The sequence below is a fragment of the Falco rusticolus genome, chromosome 4 (assembly GCF_015220075.1).
Source record: "Falco rusticolus isolate bFalRus1 chromosome 4, bFalRus1.pri, whole genome shotgun sequence".
Lineage (NCBI taxonomy): Eukaryota > Metazoa > Chordata > Aves > Falconiformes > Falconidae > Falco > Falco rusticolus.
In genome coordinates, this window is record NC_051190.1 from 60,686,719 (window position 1) to 60,711,885 (window position 25,167).

General features: G+C 40.6%; 1 protein-coding gene across 1 annotated transcript in view; it reads right to left on the reverse strand.

The window, feature by feature from the left end:
- PTPRN2 (protein tyrosine phosphatase receptor type N2) overlaps positions 1 to 25,167 on the reverse strand; it is a 663,462-nt gene that overhangs the window by 82,024 nt on the left and 556,271 nt on the right. Inside the window, exon 14 of the mRNA XM_037386391.1 lies at positions 4,929 to 5,123. Within this exon, the coding sequence (XP_037242288.1) occupies positions 4,929 to 5,123 (195 nt within the window). The remainder of the gene's footprint in view (positions 1 to 4,928; positions 5,124 to 25,167) is intronic.

The window sequence follows — 25,167 nt, forward strand, 5'->3', positions numbered from 1 at the left end:
AAAACTGAAGTGGATGCAAAATTCAACATCTTGGGTTTGACTGGTTTCCCAGTAGCAGGTCTCCATCCCACGTTGCCCCGTTCAGAAGGTGACACAACCCGTCCCAGAACTTTCTTTTGACACAAAGTTCTCACAGGAGGCCATCTTCACTTCTCTGTGTAGAAAGTCCTTTTGGTTTTGCAGGCATATCGCCAAGGGCAGGGGGATCAAGAGGACTTACACCCCCCCTAGATGTGAAGCCCTAGATTTCAGCCTCTTGTTCATTTGCTCCCACTGCCTCGTTCAGCCCAGTTTACAAAACCTTCCTCTCCTCCTGAAAAGACCAGTATGCACAAACTATCACAGATCGTTCTTATTTCCAATATATACAGCAGTTTCACACCCTCCAGGAGAAGACTCCTCAGACTCCCAGTTTAAACAAGCATTGTAGAGGACCTTTTGTAAATTCACACTTTCTGAAACTCTAATTTATATGTAATGCTCCAAATTTTGCACATCTGTCTTTACAAGGAAAAAAAAAAACCCACCAACCCCAAAACATAGAAAATCACTTTTGCTTCTGCAAATTCCCTCTCATATACGGTATTCAGGTAACAACCTCAAAACATTATCGTCAAAAGCACACGCTCCCTTCCTGCAGTACTGTTCTTCATCCAAAACCTCATAAAAGATCATAATTATTTTAAGCAAACAAGCGTGGTAATATATGAAGCAGATGTGGGATCCAATCTACCTAACTTACGTGCTGAACCTGTGTTTCAGCACGAACAAAAGAGGCTCCTTCATCTACGCCACAGATGTCAACGGAATGGTGCAGGCACCACAGGAGACCTCCAGGGAGAAATCCACCCTCTGGCTTATTGTCTGGAGACCTTCACGGTCACCCGCTCACTTCACCAGCTAGACAGGGAATTTATGGACTCCAGTCAACGCCACCACTTCATTAAGTGCCTAAAATGTGGGTGTAAGTCAGGAGCCCGAGTCAGGGAGACTGAACCTCTCCTGCACACCTTCAAGCCCCCACTGGTTTTCCTGCTGGACTGCCAAGGAAGTGCCACACTTTGTCAGGACTTCTCTTGGCACTTGAAATACGGATGTACACATGTGAATACAGTGAAATCCAATTCTAGGTTCCTACTCTTTCCCTTGCTGTGACCTTCTGCAAAACAATTGTTTTCTTGCAAAACCACGGGTGACCAAAAGGAGGACACCTCTTTGTTGTTGCTCACGCTGAAGCCAGCCAGCCAGCCCCACAGACACGACTGCATAAACCAAGCTCCTCTAATTACACTTTCCAAGGTGCTTGGATCTTTTAGAAAGACAGAAGCAAAAAGTGCCATATGCGCCATCCTCCTGCTATGAATGTGAGGAAAAAGAACGTGAAAAGGAAAAAAAAAAGCAAAAAAAAAAAAAAAAAAAGCAAGCTCTGAATGTTGTTATCGCTGTCCTTCTGGGCCTCCTGAGTCCTCCCTGCTTCTTCCTGCCAACAGCACAAACCACCTCATGCTACCGCCAGCAGCACAGACACTGCTGTGGATGTACAGGGAAGCAGCAGAAATGCAGGATTTTTCCCTTTGAAAGGCTGGTTTCAGTCTAAGCGAGGAGCCCGCCCCACAGCCACAAGGGTTGGGAAGATTCCTGGTTTCTCCAGACCTCCAGCACTATAAAAGATGTGCTAACCAGAAGTCGCAAGTCCTCCAAAAAAACAGTACCTGTGCCCAACCACCAGCTCCAATAAACCCAAAGCTGAGGTGGCTTGGAGATCACTTCAGGTATGACCTGCCACAAATTAAACAGCTTTACAGAAATGTTTCTGACCAACGCAACCTCTGAGCAAGATTACATGAAGTCTTTCAGCAATTGCACACACATTTCTTTTAAGCTACTTTCATTAAAGATTTATCCTGTTTATAAATCAAAATAAAATATTTTCTGCTGCCACTTTATACAGTAATCCATTGTTTTATTTTCCCTGGGGAGGTCCTGGCACCTATGAACAAGAAAGACTGAGGAGCCCCGGCTCAGCTAACTGCTACTTCGCTGCACACTGTGGAGCTGAAAAACACATTTACAGACCTGCAAGTGCATTTACCCTGCAAAGCAGATGGTATTTGCCATTCTTACCAGGTCCCTTGCTAATATTTCTCGTTGCTTTTTTAGGCACTGAGATATTTTTCGCAGAAAACATCTACAAAATTTAAAAGATAAGAGGACTGTGGCAGCAGGACATGGGAAGACCTGGAAAACTTCTTGTACTGAATGGTATAAAAGTTACAAAGTGGCCCCTCGCCCTCTTCCACCTGTAGCTGCAGGGCAAGGAGAGGAACAGCTCACCTCTGGTGAGCCTCTTCTGTTGCTGAGGTCCAACAAGCCACAGCATCTCCAGAGGGAGAGAAATTCAGGCAAATAAGTATTACAGATAATGTGCATTTATTTTTGAGCAAAACATAAATTGGGTCAGCTCTCCGGTTTCAGTGTGACCCACCGTGACACAAAACATGAGCATTTCTGATCAAGTCCAATCATCTGCTTCAGCGCTGTGCTGAGCCATGCTGATCTTCCCATGTAAACCTAACCCAGCTTTGCCTTCAGCAAATCTTAAATTTATGGTTTAACTACTTCCCTTAAGTAAACATCCCACTGCCTGCCTGACCCTCCTATTAGGCTTGCCCTGATATCCAGGCTAAATAGATCCTTTCGATTCTAACCCATATTTTCTTCCTAATTGTATCATCTGCATCCATTAAGAACAATTTTTCCCCATCCTGTATTTCAAAACGCATAGGCAGACTCCCCTGAATCACTGATTTTTGTTTGTTCCGTTTAGACTAAACAAATTAACTGCTTTTACGCTCTCTGTGTGGTTTGTGCTCTCCAGACACTACAGCATTTTTTCTACCCTTCTCTGAACCCTCACCATGTAAGATGTAACACATGCTGTTAGATAGCTAACATATGTATGAGTTCATCCAGGGTTAAACAGGATTGACTGAATTATGGACACCCAACACCGTAACAGTGATCTTGACCAATCTGACTATTTTTTAAAGTTCATTTATCGCCATATGAAGACAATTCTTTCTTGTAATTTTGCAGAAATTCCCAGAGCCAGAGTAAGTGGCTCCCATACGCAACTTTCTCTCCTTTAAGCTTGATTTTGTGATTTTCTATTTTCCCCAATAATATAACTGAAAACAATTTTGCTCAATTTTAAGTAGTTGAAACTGTTTGCAAATGTTAAATGTATATTTCCATCTACATAGGAAATTTTGCTCTTATTTCCATATAAATATATTGCCTTAGAACCTTACAATGGGAATTGGTACTTATTTTGCGGTTGGGCAATTGCAGACATTCCTTTTTCCCCCAAGCATTTCAATTAACTATGAAAGGAAATCAAGTGAATTTTAGGAAATCAAGTGAATTTTAATTCTGGTTAGGCAAAAGTGGGACAGTAAAAACTATAACAAATGATTTTCTGTCATGGGAGCAACCCTTCCAAACTGTACTTGTAAACTAAATTTTAACATAATAATTAAGTAACTCCTTATTGGGGAGGAATAGGCAAGGGCAGGGGAAGAACTATTTACTCAGGATGACATACTCTGATGAAGCATCTGGTTTACAATCCTGCCCTGTTTTTGCTCAGTTTTATAGCTGACCTGATCAAGGCTGAAGGAGGTCAGTAACTTGGCTGAGGTCAAATCAGCTCTTTGGGGTTTGCCTGCCTTCATTCCTTTCTCCATTATGTGAGGTGGCTTGTAAGGACCTGAGAAATATCTGAGAAGACGACAGTACTTTCAAATAGAGGTCCAGAAAAAGAAAGAAGTTGAAAAATTATGACCCAGAAGCATGGCACAGTGGAGAGAAGTTTTCTCCTAAGAGATCCTGCTGGTGAGTCCTCCCAGTGGTGCGTAAATAACTCAAGAAGGAAGTTTCCAAAAGCACAGCAACATTACCAGCTGGAGAGGGTGCTTACTTATGACCAACCATACTGATAAATAGCAGAGATCAACTATAGAGAGCAAAACAACACCTGACCCATCGTCTTCACCATCACCTAACTTCTCAGCTCATTTCAATGCATTCTACAAAACCAGCAAATATTTAAAGGAGGAGGAAAATAACGTACAAAAAATGGGGGATCAGTCTACAGCTCTCCCAGCGGGACACTAACAGAGAGACAGAAACACACTGCAGCCAGCCCCAGCCCCTAGGCTCCATTACAAGACACAGACCTTCTTGTGCCCATCTTCTACACGGATACTTGTTGCAAGTTGTGTTTGGAAGTAACCCAAGCCTTCCAATGCAGAGGCCATCAACAGAATATATTTGGATCATCTCAAACATAGAAGAGAACCAGCTTGGAAGAAATTCGGCCAAGGACAACAAAATTCAGGCAAGGCTCAAAATTCAGATCCCTTTTATAAAGGTAATGGAAAACAAATTGCTCTGTTTTCTAGGGGTTTTTTTCTTCTCATTTCTACTGGAATCACTAGCATTCTGCTGCCTTCCCAGCTCAGACACCTCTGCACACCAAAGATACATGAGAAAAAGCAGCAAGCCGATCAGAAATTTAGCAGTTTTCTTCAGTTGTCCAAGCTGAGGTAAACACAAATTAACAGGACAAAAGGACAACATGGGGCTTATCTTTTTTGAAGCACGCAGACAAGCAATTCGTATGTCCAAGATAAAAGAACGTTCCCCAGAGAGAAAAAAAAAAAAGCATCATAATGAAAAAGAAATGGAAATAAAAATCCCCTTAGTTTTAATTAAACAAAACTAAGATTACTAGCAAAGCTCAGGAATATTTTTCACCTGTGAAAAGACAGCTTCCCTTTCCTTACAAGTTACCCCTCTCCCAAAGCTGAGCAGGTACCTTAAATAATGATGAAATTTCTCATGCCGTGAAGACAAAACCACCTTACCAAGATCATGTGACCGGTGGAGATGTCCATGTTGGACTGGACCGGCTCCTCACACCAGGACGACGTGCTGCTCCGGGCCGAGGGGCTGGGAATGGGCCCATCGCTGAACTGCGAAGAAATGCTGTTGATCCGGGAGGCGTGCAGGGGCTCCGGGCGATCAGATGTTTTCACTGCCATGCGCTGGCGGCATAGCTCCTGGAGAGAGAGAGAGAGGAAGAAACAACCTACGGTTAAGAGTAATTACAGGATACAGTCTACTAAAGACATATGATGTACAATATGTTTCCAGGGCTGTAAGTGTTTTCCCCTTCACTGCAGTGATTTTTGGGAAGCTGTCTGTTCTGTTAAGCGCGTCTACAAAGAAATACTCAATGAAAATTGCTCTACGGTGACTACCCCAACCCTTCAAAAGTGTTAATTATGACTGCACACACATCTCCTTTTAGATAACCGAAAACAGTATTTTGGAGCTTGACTTCTCTAACAGATGGCCTCTTTTCCCCCTAACATCACTCTGCGTTCTGCAAAGCCACTTTTGAACTGCACAACCTCCTGAAGCTAATGGGGTTGCACAGGAGTAATTGAGAGCGGTGCTTGGCCCTGGGTATGCAAACTCAGCAAGCTCAAGGCAACTGGATTGATGTGCTCTCCAGTATAAATCCTAGTTGATAGATGCCTCATTTCTCTTCATTAAAATAGCAAACTCACAACACTTCCTCCCTGACGTGGGGCAGAGAGGATGAAGAATGACATTAACGAAGAATAAAAGCAGAAATCTGTCGCTGTATTGTTTAAGCAGCTTCGGCGAAGAAAGAAAACTCAAGCTATCACACACCCTAATGCAAGCCATGTTAAAACACCAAAATAGACCGTGCTGGGAATACGTATTTTCAGTTGTTCCCATGCAAAAAATTCAGGCAAAACCACAGAATTCTTGTTAGGTAACAGAAAATCTTGCTGGCAAAACCAGCTCCTTACAGCATAAAATTCTGACTCTAATGGGATAAACAGACCCCCAGTTACACTGTCATCGATACAATGCTTTTAGAATCAGTTACGTGTGGTGAAATCCCAGACAGTATTATAAAATTATCATTTTTAAACATATGTCTATTGTCCATAAGAAATACTCAGCTGCCTATGGTGCACAGCAAGACCAGCTAGTCCATAGTATCTGGACATATTGCACATGCGGTGTGGTTACACATTTGTCTCAGATTACTCATCTGAGTACTAAGAGCACAGTCTCTTGCCTCAGGCTAACAAAATAATACAGTCTAAAGAATTCATACTGTGGAAATGCCATGGCTTCTGTTTTCTTATTCGTTGATAACATAGTTGCAGCCCAAGTGCCATCAGTAGGATGATCTGAAACCCTCCATATATCAAGTGCAATACAATCTTTTTTTCAGACTGGAGTTAGGAAAGTAACTTTAAGACTATGTTTTTCTTTTTGAACCTTGCAGACTTTAGGACACTGAAGAGGGATCCTAATCCATGCAGTAGCAAGCATTCAGACAAACCCACTGAAACCATTATACTGGGTCTCCTCTTGCCACCACATGGCAATGATTAAAGACCCCTTCAAACATTTTCTTCTACCAAAGCTTCTGTTTGACTTGCCATTTGAGATGCTTATGTGGAATTTTACTATTCTGTGTTGTGCAATGCATTTTATATATATACATAAAAATATACACACACACACAAACGTGCAAATTAAGAATCACTGAGACAAAATTTATATATATATATATATAAACAGGATATATTTTGTTGTTTATTACAAAAATAAAGTCAACAGAGGTTTGGGAAGCACAGATTACTCCTTGCATGTGGTCTCCATTGTTGGAATAACTTTACAGACTGTCCCAAGGCTGCTATCTGACTCCATGACTGCATTTTGTATGTTTATTAATTTCATCCAAGCCATGTAAGATTTTTTCAATGTTTTACAAAAAGTAGGGTTTTTTCCACACTTGACTAGAATATTTTCTGTCACTTGGTACCTTCATCACTTCCTACTGACTTTACAGGAAAAATATTAGGCAAAAAAATTAAACTTCAAAAATACTTTGAAATTGAGTCACATATATTGTGTTAAACAGGTCAATTAAACTCCCAGTATTAAACCCTAGAGTTTTTAATAAAGGAAAAAAAAATATTGTATTTCTTGGTTTTAGATATAGGAGCAAAGAAAAAAATCTCTCCTTCTCCTTTCCTCTGAAGGATCACACATGTCATAAGAAAAGATAGCAATAGTCCAAAATGGCTATTGCTAACCTCAGAATGACCTTGCAGTAAGTGTAATTTCAAATCCCTGCTTTTAGCAGTTTTTGGGAAAAGTAGAACAGTGTGGAAACTTTTTAGACAGAAAAAATAAATCTAAAGAAAACCAAAAAGCTGTTCAGATGTCTAGATCTCAGTCATTCTCAGAGGGAATGGTTTATCGGACCAGGGAAAAGTATAATAAGTAAAGGTATAAAAATATGTAGTCTATCCCATAACTGCTCAAAGGATGTCTTCTGGCTAGCATTCCATGTGGCATAGATACAAATTTATTATATTCTAATAGACATCCTGCCACTTGACTCACCCCAACTCTGTGCTAACAATAGCATTTGTACTTAAACAGGATCTTTGTTTTTAAGTTGATCTCTTCCTGCTGTTCATATCCTGCCTCAAGTCATAATCCTCTGCTTTTACAAGCGGTTGCTGTGGAAAGGATTATAGACCTCTGCTAACAAAAAAGAATCAGGATCAAGTGAACTCTAAGAAATTAATATACAATTTTTACGCAAATGATAATGACAGAAGAAGCAATATTACAGCCAACTGGTTCTCGGTAGATTAACCTCCAACTAAAACCAATGTTTTGGACATAAAATACTTAATACGCTACAAAGAAATGCTTTTTAAAAACTAAGTTTAACCCTTTTGTGGTCCTCATGAAAGAAGGTTGAAAAACACAATAAATATACGTTTAAAAAAGAAAAAAGTAATCTGATCTCAAATATTAACGTATTTCTTTCCTGACATATATAGAACCAAAACAACTATTCCCAGAACTGCTGTAACTGTCAACTACCTTAAACAAAGCAACCACGTCACTGCACACTGCCATAAAAAGTGTTTAATGTAAACAGGAAGGTCAGATCATAGCTGCAGCAAAAACACTACGGAATTTCTTGATTGGTGTTTTAAATCTCCAAGACAATGGGATTTCCCCTGCCTGTAAACACAAGCTTTTTCTTGAATTTATTTCCAGATTAGTCTTAACAGCTCTTGACAGTTCTTCCTTCCCCCACTACCAGCCAGGCCAGCCCAGCCTGAGGAACCTGCCCCATCCCCACGTGCAGGTCAGCAGTCTCAGGACACCTACAGCTTTCGCTTCTGCAAAGCCACCTCCCTGTTAGCCCAACCATCCCAACCCCCAGCTGGGTTTTTACCCTAGCACTCCAGGGATAACACAGTTAACACCATCACATACAAAAGCTTTGACCATGTGGGGCGTTTTGGGGAGCAACATGGGTTCCTCCAGGACATACAGACTAGGGAGGTCCAGCTCAGAGCAGGGAAATGTCTAAATGGGGGGTCTGGGTTTGCTTCATCCTTGAGATGGTCAGCGATGTCCCCCTCCTGCAAAAGGTGCTGGGAATAGCGGGGTCTCACTGGGTGGGGTGTTTCATACAAGGGGCTCCCAGGGAAACACCATCCCCCAGCACTTGCAGGGATGGCATCACTCTACAAGCACACAAAGCCCTAGATGGGCAAGAGCCTCATTAATATGATATCTGTTACCTGTACACTTCTCTGCATGCTCAGGTAAGCTTTTCCCCGCTCTCCAAAATCTTTGCTCTCAGAGGCATTTAGCAAATCAGCCATCTACCAAACCACAATTAGAATTTAAACTTGACTAAAATGTCAAAGCTGCAAAACTTGACTAAAATGTCAAAGCTGTGAGTGTGACACGAGCTGTACTTCTGCATCGTCTCGGCACGTACACCATTAAAAATATTTTCTAAGAATGAATTCAATTTAATGCTGCGCTTCTATATTTAGCCGAGTGGCTGAGGCTATTTCTGCTGTACTGCGACTCAGTAATGTCTAGCCGTTGTTTGTGTATAGTTTGAGTGCCATTCTTCATTTAAAAACATCATTTACACCTAAAAAAGCAATCATAACGCATACAGTGAAATATGAAGAAATGATCCTTTTGACCCTTCAGGCTATGATCTAATGGATGGGTTGGACATAAACATTTATTTAAAAGGTAATTTGAAGTTTATGACATTATTTCCCATCACATGAGAATTGCTATCATACTGAGGCACTTACTCTGTTTTTTATTTCCCAACATTTATTATCAAACTTATGCGGTGGTCACATGCAGTATATAATGGAAAAGTAATATCGCTGTGTGACAAAAACTGCCATAACCAAGATAAATATTCTGTAAATAATGTCCAGTTAAATGAGTTCAAAGTACAGCACAATGATCATGTGTAGAAAGCTTTTTATTTGAGACATAGTTGATAACCTTAAACAAACCATAAACAGTATTCTCAGAAAACCCCTGGACCTCTTCCAATGAGGTTTTAAAGTGCTCCTGATACTTGGTTGTCCTCACGGAGACAGGGAGATGCACAAATCAACAATTAATTCCTCACATACAACAAATGGATTCTCAAATCCATACAGTCCGCTTGTGAATGAACCATGTTGCAGCACAGATGGAGTTTATCCATGTTTAAAGAAGGACATCAAGGGATGTGTTGTGCCAAAAGGACAACAGCCCTCATGGATGGAGACCCAGCCTTACCACTGTGTTGTGTTAGATGTGTTTCTGAACTTGAAGAGATGAGTAAGAAACTCTCCTCTCAACCAAGGAGGCATCAAGACTGTTCAGAAATGAACCCCACAGATACCTGCCCAGGTCTGGTTTAGGGATGCAACAGCAGAAGCATTAGGCCACCTCTACTGGATGCCCCCAGTCAGTGACAGCAGCAGCATTTGCTGCCACTTGGCTTTGTGATGCACAGCAGCCATCGTCATGGAAGGGCAAGACAGCACACAACAATTCAGAGGAATTTTTATCTTCCATCAAGTTCAACTAATACAGTAGCTATCTGGAAAATCCACCAAGACCACATAGTTTACTCAAATGTTTGGGTTTGGAGAAAAATCTGTGTATATGCCCTGGTAAGGACTAAGAGTATAGGCAAGCATGGAACTAAAACCAGCTGGAACTAAGGCTTGAATTGAAAATTGAATTGAATTGAAATTGAATTCAATTGAAAAATTGAATCTTTTCCCATTTTAGCTGCAAAAATGGGATCTGAAAACCTCAGGGTGGCAAGTTACCAGTGGGAGACCTGATCTGAGCATCCTGCTTAAGAGATGACCAACACGCACCTCAGCTTTCCACTCATTACTCTTTAAAAATGAGCCACTCCACCGCAAAGCTGCCTTCGGTCAGGATGTTGCTCTTTAATAAAATACACCTACTTCATGTGAATGCACTATGCAGTGCCTTCAGGTAGTCCAAGTCCAGCTACTGACCATGGCCCATGAATAGTTCTCATCTAGCTGACACCAGGTGCATTACAAATGGAGCTGTTTAGTCCAAAGTAAATGAAAACAGTTTTGTATCGAAAATACTGCTCTTCTTCCCCAGTCACATTTACCTCAGATCTGCTTAACAGGAGCCTGGGATCTGAGGGAAATGCCAACTCTCCAGTTTACTATATAAAGTATACTTTACTATATAAAAAAAGAAATATAATTTCATTCTTATATATTAATGAAAATAATATGGTTTTGTAACTGACCCCAAATTTACATAACTCCAAAAATAAACTCCAGGAAATAGGACTAACATTTCCACACTTTTAAAAATCTTTTGCTTAACAAATTCAAATGGAAATCACCTGAGCTAGTCCAGAAACAAGTGTGGCACAATTATTTTCAGCATTTACAAAATATAAGAGAGAATAAACTCTTCCATGGCATAATTATTAAGAAAATGCAGGCAAAGACAGACAAATAGACAAATAAATTACTGTTTATTAAAAGTGATAGCTGAGTGTTCACCAAGCCCTTTCAACTTGACCTGCCCAATAGTCTATCAGAAACAAATCTGCTTAAGCAGGCATGATCACAATAGCACTGTGTTCACTTTACATGCAAAACAAAATTGTTTTGTAGAAATTTTAAATTAAAAATGCTCACTATTCGAAAGGATTCAAGGCTGTAGTCTGTAACAAAATCTAATGAAAACTAAGAATATACGTAACCTTTTATATGCTAGGTATGAAAGAACAAGAGATCTTTAAAAGTGCTTTTCTTCTCAGCTTTAATACATTTAATTAAATAGTAGCCTCGCTTTACATTAAGGTGGCATTATTCACAGGATGAGCTGAGGTCTGCACATACAGCATGGATTCAACTGTTCTGCTATGGATGCAGTCATAACACAGCGAGATTTAAAAAATGAAAAAATAAGGTAAGCTCATTTTTTAAGACAAATGAATCTAGGACTACAAACATCATTATTCTCTAACTAAATTTGCTTAGTGTTACTACAGGGTGAAGCTAAAGTCATTTGGCTGCCTTTGTTTTGCTTTTGCATACTTAATACGCTTGCAGGTGTTATAAATTTAACTTTAACTTATTTACTGTGTTTGTAGCTTTGGGGATAATTACAGCTTTATTACCATTTATTTTTGAGTTACTGAAACATACTTTCAAGCTTTAGTTTCATTTTAACATACTTTTTGTCCAGGAGTAAAAGAGCTGTTTACATAGGTCGCACAGCTGTACATCTATTCTCTGTCCTTGCCAGAAAAGGCAACCGCTGAGATCAGTGTGCCTTCAGAAAAGGAGCAAAGGGAAATAATGGAAAAATGTTTGAGAGTAACATTTTGAGAGACACAGCATCAAACATATCGTTACATATCCATGCTCTGTACAATTCGTATTTATCTAGACTTGTATGTGATAGCCTTTGGGAGAAAAAAAAAATTTAAAAAAAAAGAACAAAGCAAGATGTATTTATTTGATTGTCCATACAGCCTTAGTCTGTCCAGTTCAGTTTATCGTCTGCCCTCTCGCACTGCAGTACCCTCTGTACATCTGGATACAACTCGGAGTCTTGGTGTTGGGGTTTTGCTTTGTTTGGTTTTTAAATGACCTAAAAGGCAAGGCTGCAGTTTCTCTTTGAGAGCATTGCAGTCAAACACAGGCTTGAAACTAATTTTCCTAAAAAAACCCCAATTTTGATTATGGTCTGTGAAATTAAAAATTTTAATTATTTTTAGCATTGCAAGTGTTTCCTGTAATTACGATTCCCCTTTCTTCATGTACACAAAGAAAGCAGAGGTCACGCAGGAGGGGAGAGGCAAACAAAACATGGGCATCTTTACATGGAAAATGACTCTTCCTTTATTTCTATTTATTTGTTTTATTCCCTCTCTTGAAATTCAAGCATTTGCACGGTCTTATCCTACTAAATCTAAGAAACAAAAAGCCATCATGGTCTTGTACACATCTCCGTAAGTCCAGCAGACGAGAAAATTTCTGGCTTGCACAGGACTGACTATGCAATACAGCTTAAGGAAATATTTTAACTTTAATTCTTTCAGTAACCTCTCATCAATGAGGTAGACATCTAAATAGCCCAGAAGCTCCTGAAGGAGGGAGAGGTCCTTTACGTGGCTCATGTCACCAAGGAAGATGTGACACCATAGGTCTAACGATATTTCCCTGAAATAATGGTACTGTGTTTTCCCCGCTATCCATGCCAGCAAAGCACAGGCATTTTTGGGGATAATACTGCTTTCCAGAGGGTCAGTGACATTTGAAGACCATGTTTAGGTTACTCTACTGAGGAATTTTTTCCCATACAAAAATATAAAGACCACTCTATCTGGAACTGTGTATGAGTTTATAAAACAGTTGATATTCTTGATTTCTAAAAGCAAGAGTTTTATGAAACAATGCCTGCCTTAACGTGGCTGGAGGGCACTGGACTTCACAGATAGAAGATGCATGAAGAAAGTTCATGTTTCTTTAAACAGATTTGAACTGGTATTTTCCCTGCATAATGACATCATGGTCATAACGACATCATGGTGTTTCTCTCAGGATTTAAAGAGACTATCTGGATGCCTCCAAGGAAACCAGGGACTATTTCTAACAGGAAAGATCTGCAAGCCATAAACCTGAAGTCAGCTGAGATTTACTTGTGTAAAAACACCCATTTTTTTCTCAGGGTGTCCCTGACAGTGTCTGAGCATTACTGGTCTTGCAATTCAGACAACTAATTCTGGAAGCAGCAAGCTATGAGACTGATCTACCTGCCACACACACACACACTCCCCCTCCAAAAAAAAAAAAAAAGAAAAGAAAAGAAAAAAAGCATGTATTTTTTTGGTGGTTTCAACCAATGCTGGTTTCCAAATTGCATTGCATGTAGCGTATATAGTAAGTATGAAGATGGGAGAGGAAAGATTTCTTAAGGAGTAACTAGACAGAGAAAAACAAGGCGTAAAAAAACCTTCACCTTTTCCATACTTTGTCCATCTTAACTAACTCAAATAGATGCTCATGAGGGCACAGCTGCTTCTTAATATGAATTTGCACAGTAAATTCACCGCTAGCACAGTGAGAGCCATACAGCACAGTATGCATTACAAATAAACCGTAGTAACGATTGAATTAACCTGAAAGGCCATGCAGAACCATGTGCAAATTCATCATGTACTTTGACTTTGGCTAACCCACCCAAAGCCTGACCAGCTTCCAGCAGATGCCAGGGCTTTAAAAGATAACTGCCACAAATGTTTCCTTTTCCACTCCCAGTGTTTATAGTTGCCTGGGGCCCAAAGCAGGCAAAAAATGCAGTCCCAAGCCAGCTGTAGTTTCTCAGGAAAGCTATACATTAAGGCTGTGTAGTCCACTATTTTATTGCCCTGCAGGATTAAAAATGGGAGATCATTTCTGCTAGAAATAAGAATCCCCAGCTGCCAGCAGAATTCAGCATGCACTTCCAGCCTGAAAAGAAACAAACATATAGCTACAAGTTTATGTCTAAAAATGTTACTTTACCCCATTGCAAAGATTATTATTGCTTCTCCTTAAGTCCATGTAACTACATTCATGGTAAGAGAGGTACTAAAACCAGTCAGAGAAATATGAAAATAAGTCCTAAAAACCTCAAATACTTTTTTTCACAGAAGATGACCATACGTGTAAGAGGTGATGCTGGATAAGGAACTATTTATCAAGGATGGCCATCAGCAACATATTTTTTTTCAGAACATCATCTATCATGACATTTGAAACTGCCAGTCATTACCCTCTCCTGATCTGAAAACTAAAGTCATTGCTTTCCACCTGTTCCCCACTGAAAATAAAAATGAAATCACTCTTTAACTCTACTAGGAGGAACAAACACAAACTTTGTGAACAAAGGAAACTGTAAAAAAAAGAATCTATAAAGCACAAAGTTGCCACTAAGTCAGAGCAGGTTATTGCAAGCCACATCTTTAGTAATATAAGGAAACTATACTAAACTATGGAAAAAATAGTATCTCTGAGTTCCATCATGTCTCTGAGAACAGACATTCTTTCTATCACACACCACAAAAGTCTGCAAGGATTAAAAATGTTGGTCAGTATTTCTACACATTCACTTTATTAGTGTTACACAAGATACTGGCAAAACTAAGAGGGGCCACCAGTACTGATGGTCAGAGATAGAAGGAGACTTTGTATTTTGGAGAAAACAGCAACACCAGCAAAAACACCCATTTCTCTTGGGCTATCCCTTGCCTCTCCGTACAACCGTACTCTCAACCAAGACTGCGGTCCTGCCCTGGCACTGCTGGCCCAGAGCGGAGCTGCAGACCTCCCTGCTATCCCTGACCTGCCCCACAGCATCGCTTCCAATCCATCCTGCAGCAGGATAATGTGTGTGTTTTCTTTCAAAGAAAAGAACTTCCTTGGCCATTACTGAAGCTCCTGGGTTTCCCTCTGCCAACTCACGCAAGCACAGGGTCACTTTGGACCCCTCCACTAGTTTGTCTGCAAGAAGCCCCATGGAACACCACAGGAGAACACAAGGAAGGTAGGCATATTCCCAAAACGGTCACATCTTAATTTTGGACTATTTTAAGAATTAGGGCATGAAGTTACAGACATCTTCTAAAACATTATCAGCTGTTTTATTACCTGGGAGATTTTTTCTCACCTGCTTCTTTGGGTTTTGAGATTCCTGCTAACAACATGCTGCAGAAACAGTGCTGTGTGTTGCAGTTGTATTACGCAGACAGATTTTCCTCTATTAGTCCTTAATGGTATATATTTAACTGAATGTCTTTACCCTGGTACTAGGCAGAAGACAGAGTAAGAGTTTCACTCTTTCTTCAGTTCTTCACTTTATATACTTCTTTTCTACACGGCCACTTGTTACTGTTTTAGAAGAAATAACCTGTCTTTTCAATCTCTCTCATATGAGTTTTCATGCCCTTAATTATCCTTGTCACCTTTTCCTCACTCCCTCCACTTTGGCATTGTTCCTTCAGCAATGGCGGGACCAGCACTCACAGAAACCTCAAGCATTGATTTATACTTAATTAACTTCTAAAGCCCTCAAACAAGCAAATAAAATTATTAGTCAACAATGCCTGGAGAGCCACTGGGTTAACCCAGACCTTCAAAAAGAAGCTGAAGTTTGGACCAGCTTGCTAGGCAACCCTTCTGTATGCTTTAATTTCATATCCAAGTGCTTTCCGGTGTGGTTAATTAGGAATTGCAGCTCTTTATTTCACTCTTGTGGGTGACAGTATATGGAATGTACATGCTTACATTCCCATTTTACTGTACATATTATTTTCCCAGAGTACAGAAGGAGATGCTATATGACATAATTTCACTATACAACACAAATTTACATATGCAAATTGTTCTTGCTCCCAAAACTAAATTCAGCTCCATCACATTTCTCCTCCTATCTTACGTGGATAGCCAGCCACTGGCAGCTTTCGCTGTGGTCCACTGCAGTGAAATCTCTTCCAGCAAATCACTCCACACAAGACATTTTTCTTTCCCACGAAGCCAGGATGAACTCCAGTTGAGAAGTTGGAAAAAGGTAAAATCCAAGTTTCTTTCCTCCAAGCTGTCAGAAAAGCAGCAGCATACTGAATTTTTTCTTTTCATCTTTCCCTCGTTCTTCTGTTAGTAGTTAGTGGGAAAGATCAATACTTCTCTGACATGAATATTCCCCTCCATACAATTTTGAAGATTAGGGGGATGTTCAGACCAGCAGTACAGGACAATGGGTAGGGCTTGTAGCTATGGCTCTATTGCAACCCACCTCAAACCACATACCACTGCTGTTGTCAGACAGCACAACCAAGGCAAAGCCTTTGCACCTGCGTGAAATGCATGTACCTCCAATTAGGTAGCCTTCCAGGAGGGGAAAGGGAGTGATTTTAATCAGCCAAGGTATGCATGCAAAACCAATACCAAAAGTGAGTTTTATCACACAATGATTAGCTGTTCCCACTTTGGAGGGCAAGATCAGCCACTTTGGAGATCTCTGAGATGCTGCCAGAACCTGGTTCTGCAAAACAGCAGCAGTCCTACGTAGATGGAAAAAGAAGGAATCACCAAGAAGCCTGCAACTATGTTAGCTAGACAGGAAAACAGAAAAATAAAAACTGTACCAAAAATTAATAGGATTTACCAGAAATATTAAAAATTCAACAAACCATTTCCCTGATCAAAATCTGTGCTTGTTCAGAATGTGGTCATCCCCAGCAAACATCAATAAAATGTCACTCATTTGTCTTTGACAAAAAAGTGTAGAAACTGGTCAGCAAAGCTTAGAGAAGACCCCAAGCACTTTCTCCTTTGGATAAGCCACCTACACTAAATATGATTTTCTCCAGTTGAAAAGGTATTCTCTCCCACCCTCCCCACCACATTAATTCTGGTTCTTAGAATGATTTAACTTCTAGGAGCATCCTTTTACAGTCTACCTTCTTCAGTCTTGGTTTGGTTGTTTGGTAAGAATACGAGTGATGAAAACTGGATCTGCATGCTGAAAGCTGAGAGCCTGGACTGGAATATGACGAGCTGCAGGAATGCCCCAGCTGAGTTACACTGCAGGGACACACACTGGTGCTGTGAGAGCTCAGAACCCGTGATAGCAAAAATCTCAGTACAAAGAAGTCCGGTGAGTTGTTTCAGTCCTTTACCATACCTTGCTGGTGGCATTAAATCACTCCACTTTTCTTTTACAGTTTTTTAAACTGCTAGAAAGCATTTAGATCTCTGTTGTGCACATAAATACATAAAAAGCAAAACATCTTGGATAGGAGGTCTTCATCACTGGAGCTGGAGCTTTGTCCTTGGTTGAGAGGAATGAAATGAGGCCTCTTGTCCAGCCAACACAAAACACATCCTCAATGTTTAACTCTTTGTAGCTCTGCTCAGAGGTCATCCATGGGTCCCCCTGCCCTCGCATGTCACACACGCTCCCAAGGCCACTCGAGACAGCACCTCTCACTCCGGCCTTTGGCGAGACTGGAGTGGTTGAGCAGCATGACCCCAGGAGAGCTCCAATCTGCTCTACCCAAACTATTTCTTCTACAGTTTATACCACAGTAAAACAAAATGAGCAAACACCTCACAGTCCACTCAGAATATTCCACTTGGCGACATTCCTGCAAGAGCTGCAGAACAGGGCTACAGGCAGAGGAAAGCTGACGAACTGAAACCTACTTTTATTCACCTGTCACACCAAACCGCCAAGTCCGTATGGGTTTACCCGGGTAAAACCTTGGGTGGCTGTGGTCAGCCTCAGATCCTTCACTGAGGCTAAGCACAGACACACGGTGCAGGAAGGACCCAGACATTTGCAGCTGAGCTCTCGCTGGCATTGGGCACAACACGGAGCTGCTCGGCCAGCACGCCACCAGGCACAGCATCTCCCTGCCCGCACCGAGAAGGGGAATGGAAGCGATGCTGCATCCCCCACTCTTCCTCCCTTTCACTGCATGAGACCGGTGTGCAGGATGAACAGATGTACCCAGAAGAAAGTTGTAAGAACAGTGCTTTTAATGTACCTTACAGACTTCAGAGAATAAACTGCGACCTGTTCCTGCTCGCAGGCAACGTGGTCCTACAAGAACTAACAAACATTACCTACAACAGTTCTTCACATACACAAAATTAACTTCTACTCTCTCCCAGGGAATGTGACCCTGGTACAAGATTCATTCTGCAAATGAAAAAACCTTCCCAGTTAAAAACTTTAAAATATTTTTTTTTTCTAGTGCAGCACTCTGAAGGAATATGAAAGGCTCAGCAAGTCAGATTGCAGTGTTAGCTGCTGAGTGTTCAGTGAATATACAATAGAAGAATGTGTCAAATCTAAAACATGGTAACAGAGCTGCTCCAAAAGAAAAAGGAAAACCTTAAAACAGAAAAAAAGGCAGAAATGTGTAGGAAAGACAGGCCTGATTATCCTCTACATTACATCAGAAAAAAAAAATGCCACTGAAGACTGTATAGGAAAAAAAGAAATCGGGACACTTGAAATGACGTACAGCCTGAGACTGCAAATCAAATACTCTCCAGCCCATTAGGCAAGGCTGTGGTTATCTTTGGCTTCTTTGTAACGTACAGGCACTGGGACATAATCAATTTACCAGGGGGAGACAATCCATTGTACTTAGCCAGAACCAGCCCACACTCAGCTGGCAAACAGCCCGCGGCATGGCAGGGATGGGTGACAGGGGCTCTGAGGTGGGAGTGGGTATGCTTGGGAGCAGAAGCATGGACCTCGGCGGTCCAAGACGGGCAGTTAGAACAGATGAAGCAACAGTAATTCACACCCTCTAAAATCGGGTGGCCATGGCCAAGTTAGTAAGAAAACTGACTAGTGAATGAGTATGTCTTTTTCTTGTCCTGTGCTGAGAAATTGTCTGGGAGAAGGTTGGGTGGCTTGGCCTGAAATGGTGCCAGGGCCATTCAAACAATTTACTAGTTTAATTTACCAGGCAAGATGCAGCCTGCAAGTCCAGAGCACCTCCAGCATATTAAAAAAAAAATAATGCCTGTTTGGGTAAGGACTCTGGATTTCCCAGTAATTAAAAATGAGTCACCAACTTTATTTCCCCTCCTACTATTTTTTTCTTAGCATTTTCTTACATCTGAAATACACAGAAATTATACTGCAAGATGCTTGGAGCACATTTGTCCTTGTTCCACAAAACACCAAACTCAAACACCATATTCTACAGGGAAAAATAAACAAAGCTGAGTAAGAAGAGAGGGTCAACATCACCTTCCCCCTGCCACTCTGCACTAATCCTATGCAGATGAACAGCCAACTACTTGAAAAAGATGGTTTATATTACTCAGACCTAAACTCACATGGCACCTTCTCATCCAAGCACTCCAGGAGTTGCATCTATGCTTATTTTCCTTCCATATCTGCAAAAAAACTCGCTCTCTACCTGCCCATTCTAATGTAAAGACTCTTTTACTCAAAAGTGTTGCTGCATTGCCACTGCTGCAGCAGCCCACGACCTGGGCTGCGAGGATAAAACCTCTTGTGGTCAGGGCCAGTCTATTTCTCCAACACCGAGTAATTTACAAAAGTTATTTTCTTAAAGAGGAAAAGCTTGCAGGAGAGCCATTCGTAACAAGCCCAATAAACCTCTGTCACCCAGCGGGTGCAGTTCTCCCAGGGCTGCCCCACTGCCAGGGCCACGCGTGCTGGAGCGGCAGACAGAGCAGGGCAGGAGGAGATGGGGAGGCACTGCTCCTCACAGACAGGCACGACAGTCTCAAATAATTTCCTGAAGTACCCTCTGAAATCTGTGCCATCGAGCTTTGGCACCTAGGATGAGCATTTCTCATTAAGCAGTATTTTGAAGTGGATTTTAAATGCTAGGGCTATGGTAGCAAACATGCCCCTATTTATTTATTGATATCCCGACTTATCAATCGGACATGTTTGGTAAATTTCTGCTGATTTAATAATTCATAGACTATTCTGAAATATTACTACCATTTAACTCAATTTTATGGCTACCACAGGAAGCAAGGTTAGGGAATAGTCCACTGCACCACAGGAATTGTGGATTGTTCTGCACACTAATCAGATAAAAAACAGATTAGAATTTAAATCCATATTTGCACACCTCCTGTTTTGCCTCATTCTGCTTTGGCCATCCACTATCTGACTTCAATAAAGTATTTAAGCACAAGGTAAACTCTCCTCTAATCACCTTAAAACAGACCCCACTTCTTTTCCTCTCCCATTATTTCTATACATGACTACTCTGTACTATGTTTTGCACATTGTGAAAACTACCTCTGCCTCACCTTAAAGTACAGTGGTTTATGTAACAACAAATGTATTTGTGGGTTTCTGAAATTTTCTTTTAAGGCGAAAGTCTAATTAAAAATAGAGAAAACTGTTCACATAATACACAATAAGCAGACTTAAATGGACAAGAACTCTTCTAATACATATACCTCCCCTTGTATGCTTTATTACAAGCCATTATAGTTTGTCCTGTTGCTTTACGGAGTCACGTGAGATATCTTTTTTTTTCTCTTTTAATAAGGACACAGGAAAAGATTAGAAATGTGTTATATCCTTTGTTTTCCTAGAAGAAGACACAAACAAGCCCTTCATGGCATCCAGCCTTATGGCAACATTTTAATCTATCCAAAATCCTTATTAAATGTATTTCTTACTGAAATGCTTGCTAAATACTCATGTACTGAATACATTTAGTCTTCAGTGTTACCTTTTTTGTTTAAGTGTAGGAGGGTCCTTGAAAACGAGGTTTTACATAGGCAGGAGGTAATACTTTATGGTACTGACTGTCCCCAGTTTACCAGCTTTCCTTGGTCCCCATCCTGATGTTTATTGGAGGGCTACTGAGAAGCTGATAAATAAGAACAGCAAAATTTTCCTCCCCGCCCCCCCCCCCCCCCCCCTTCACTTGGTTCACAAAAATCATAAGGAGCAGATATACGGTACTAATGTAACACTAAGGTCTAATACTGTAATAACAACTTTGCTTATGAACGTCTAAAGTGTAAAATATGAAGCTATATTAGAGGTAATGAATTACCTATATTTAAACACACAAACTGGGTGATGGTTAAATAGAGAATGTGTTTCCAGGGGATTCTTTCACTTGGAGCCTTTTAAAATATGTGCAGCAAAATTTTTATCGTAATTGTTGAAAATACCGTGTTCTTAAAATCTCTAATAAAAAATACCAGCAGGATCAAATCTATAAAAGCACAGAGAAATTCTTACTGGCTTTGAATCCAGAAAGATCATATAATTAATAAGACTGTATTTAACAAAGAAATATATAATTTATATATAATACATGTAATAACGTAGAATTTAACATATAATTTACAATTATATGCCTGACAAATCAAATTATTTGAAGAAGTTTTTAAAACAGCCGATGATGTAATCCAGCTGCACTGACAGTGCACAGCTCACGTAACCTTGAATACTAAGGCAGTTTAAGAAGGAACTTCGGTGTAAACTGCCTGGTCTTTGCCCCCTTGCTTTTTAAAGGAAGTTCTTTTGGCTCAGATGAAGGAAAATTAAAAAGAACATTATTGACATAAAATATTAAAAGACAGGCTTTCTGAAGCCAGCCTCAGTGCATTTTAACTTTTGCCTTTAAATTCCATTATGGGCCACATTTTGCCGAGCATTACCAGTGATGCAGAAGGCTATGCTCATAGGAAAGTTCTGCAGCACAAAGTATAAAATATGCTGATGATTTAACATCTCGCACAATGCAGCGTTCTCCACAGGGGGGTCAAAAGCCAGGGTTCAGCTGGACTCACAAATACATCACCCTGAATCAAACAGAGCATCCCTAAATAGTAGCAGTCGCTAACATACACTCATTACATTAATAAATTGCTCGCTAATGGGAGCAGTGACAAGTAAGATGTGCACTTAGTGGCCCTGTTTGCAGGCCGCCCCTGATATCTGACTGCCCGTTTTTCTCTGGGTTATGTTCCAAAGGCTTCAAAGTGCATGAAGAAAGTCTGCTCAGTGTTGTGAAATAAATCAAAGAGTGTCTGCTGGAAATTCCTAAAACACTTCTGCCCTAATCTCCTGGACCAGAGAGTGGGCTTGCAGAATGCTAAACTTGCTTTTCAAAGAAGATCAAAGCAACATGAGCAACAATTAAAAACACGGGTGCAGGTGTGCGCATGTGCAGGGGCACCACGGAGACACTAAGAACCTCTTTTTAGTCATCCCTTAATGCTAACGCTAACTTATCTAATCATTACACGTGTGATTTGAAAGGACAGGAGACGTGTTTGTAAGGTACACAAAAAACTGTCTGCCTTTATGTATAAAATGTGGTTTATGCACATGCAACATCTTACGAGATACACTATTTCCATTAATTTTTAAAAGCTCCTTAGCCACTAATTAAACCATCCTAGCATTTTGCTGTTTAGCAATTGAAAGATAAGTGAAGTTGCACTTGTGCTCTCCAGTTCCTAGTGTTACTCAGTCCTTCGGCCGGGTTTAGCCTCCCAGACCTTACTTTAACACTGTGCAGGCCAGCTGCTTGCCTTATAAACACCTGAAGAGCCAAGATACCTCCTCAAGTGGCATTGGGCTGTTTGGCAGCTCACCACGGAGATTTCATTTGCCTGCTTCAACTTTTACATGGTATTGGCTGTCCCACCTAAGACTGGTCACTTCTGCACGCACTTACACAAGAAATACTCGTGTTAGTAGATGTGTGCTCACACCAGAACTGCTTGTGCTGGCAGGTGAGTGCCCGAGGGACGGTGACATCGCATGACAGGCGCTATGCCTCTGGTGCAGGGGGACACTCAGCAGCCAACCTCTTATCTCCCTGACAATGTGGTTTGCCTGTTTTCTGCTTCTCAAGCCAGTATGTTGCAGCACAAACAAGAAGTGGTGGTGGTGGGGGGGAACAACAAACTAGAAGCTGTGGGAAAAAACTTCGAAGTTCACAGGGTGAGTAAGGAAGGAGTAAAACCCAGGATGAACTCTACTAGCTGAACTGGGTTAGGATGAAAAATACTTCTGCTAAATGTTGAAAATTTAGGTCAGTCTTGTTTATGTGAAGATACAAACCACTGACATTTTGAGAAGCATGTGAATCAAAGTAATATTTCAGTGTTCTGTCTGAATCGCATTGGGCCACCAGGCCCTTTTATACAAATCAATTTCTCCCCCTTCAAATTAAAAAAAATAAATCTGAATTATCACTTAACTGTAAGCAGCAACATATTGGAGTATCGTGCTTTAAGGTCTAGTGGCAGCAGCTGCTGAAATATTTCATATTTTTAAAATACACTGAGTTAACTGAGTAGATACTTGGGAAACAGAAGAGAACAAAGTAGGTACAATTTTGAAAGCTATCTGCTTTTTCCTCCCCCTGTATTAATATGGGTTACATTATTCCCCTATGAGTATCAGAGAAGATGAGGGAAAAGATAATTGATGCTTTTCTGAGACCTAATTGATGTTATCCAAAACATGCATCACACCAGATATCCATTACATTTAACACAGCTCAACATAAGGCGATTTTGATGATAGGAATAGGGCTCAATCCTATTTCTCTTCAAATCCACATGAATAGTTTATTATATACAGAACCAGGCTCAGTGATTCATTTCAGTAAAACGTTACTTAGCAGCATCAAAACTGCCTGAGTATTTTGTCTGCCTATACTGGGGCCTCCTACTGCTGCCATTGAAACAAATGGCAAAATTCCCATTTACTTCCACGGGAGGAGAGCCAAGCCCTTAGAAACCTTTGTATTTAAGGAAAAAAATTTTTCCTCCCACTCATGACTACAGTTCCCCTGAAAAACCAATGGAAATGTTTAAGAAGTCAGGTGGTTAGGACTGGGCCCAAAGGTCAGGAACAAAGAATACAAATACAGTCTTGCTATTGCAAAACTGCGCAGCATCCTCGAAGCGTCATTGTTTTTAAACAGAAAATGTCACTCTGGGATCTAACTAAGAAGATTTTGAAATATATATAAATCTGGGACGAAGAAATGAAGCATACATTTCATTTAGTGCCTGGATTACAGATTCTTATTAAACAAACCAGAGCTCATTATAAAATCAATATCAACCACTATACTCCCAGGAGAAACGGCAAAAAAGGTCACTCCAAGAAATTCAAACAATTTTCCTGCTGGAAGGGCATGATTTTAATTACAGATACTATTAATTAGAGCTGTCAGTAGGAAGATTGTCCTGTTAATTATCACAAATTCAGTTTCAAGTGTGATTTTGGAACCTGAAGGGCTTCTATTTTTTTAAATTAAGAATTCTTCTATGCACGTTTAACGGAAGAGGAAGGCTACCTATCACTTCTGTGGTTTAAACAAGCCAACAGCAAGTTCCCTATTAAAACCAAACAAAAATATTTACGGCCACAGTCTCTTTGGCCAGCAAAACTGATCTGACAAACTGCTGTTTTGTTCACACTTTGCCCTGGAGGACACTCCTTTCTTGCACTGGAAATGCTCTTGCTCTCAACTCTCTTACTTTGGTAGTAATTAAATTTAAGGATGTAAAGTAATTTTTTTAAGTAAACATTCCATTTAAGCTGAAAACCAAAACCATCCCTGAACATACTAACCGTTACAGAAAGATTCGTATTTATCATTCTCTACTCAAATCTCCCTGGACCCTGCCTGTGGAGACATACTTAATACATTACATCTTTAACATGTAAGAGGTACAGACAGACCCAAACTTTGTGAGGAAATCTGAGTTTATTCCTGCATGACTTCCAGCTGCCAATTTGACTCTGTCTCAGCGCCACAATACAGAAAGGCCATAATGTCTGATCCTCAGCAGAACAAGAAGGTAAAATAAAACCTGACCGAAGAGTGCCATTAGGGAGACCCTATGGGCGCACAGCAGAACCGGATACTACAGCAACCATGTTTACATATTCTCGAATTCTTTTTCCTGGTCACACTCCAAATATTTTGGGATAGCAGACCAGGGCTGTGTGGTATATGACCATAACACATGCATACCGCACCGCCAACACACCAAGAAATAAGTGCCACGATCTAAAACAAACTTCAGGAAGATGCAGAGTGTCTCTCCACCCAACACTTCAGAAACTGAAAGAGAAAGCCCGAGGTTTCTG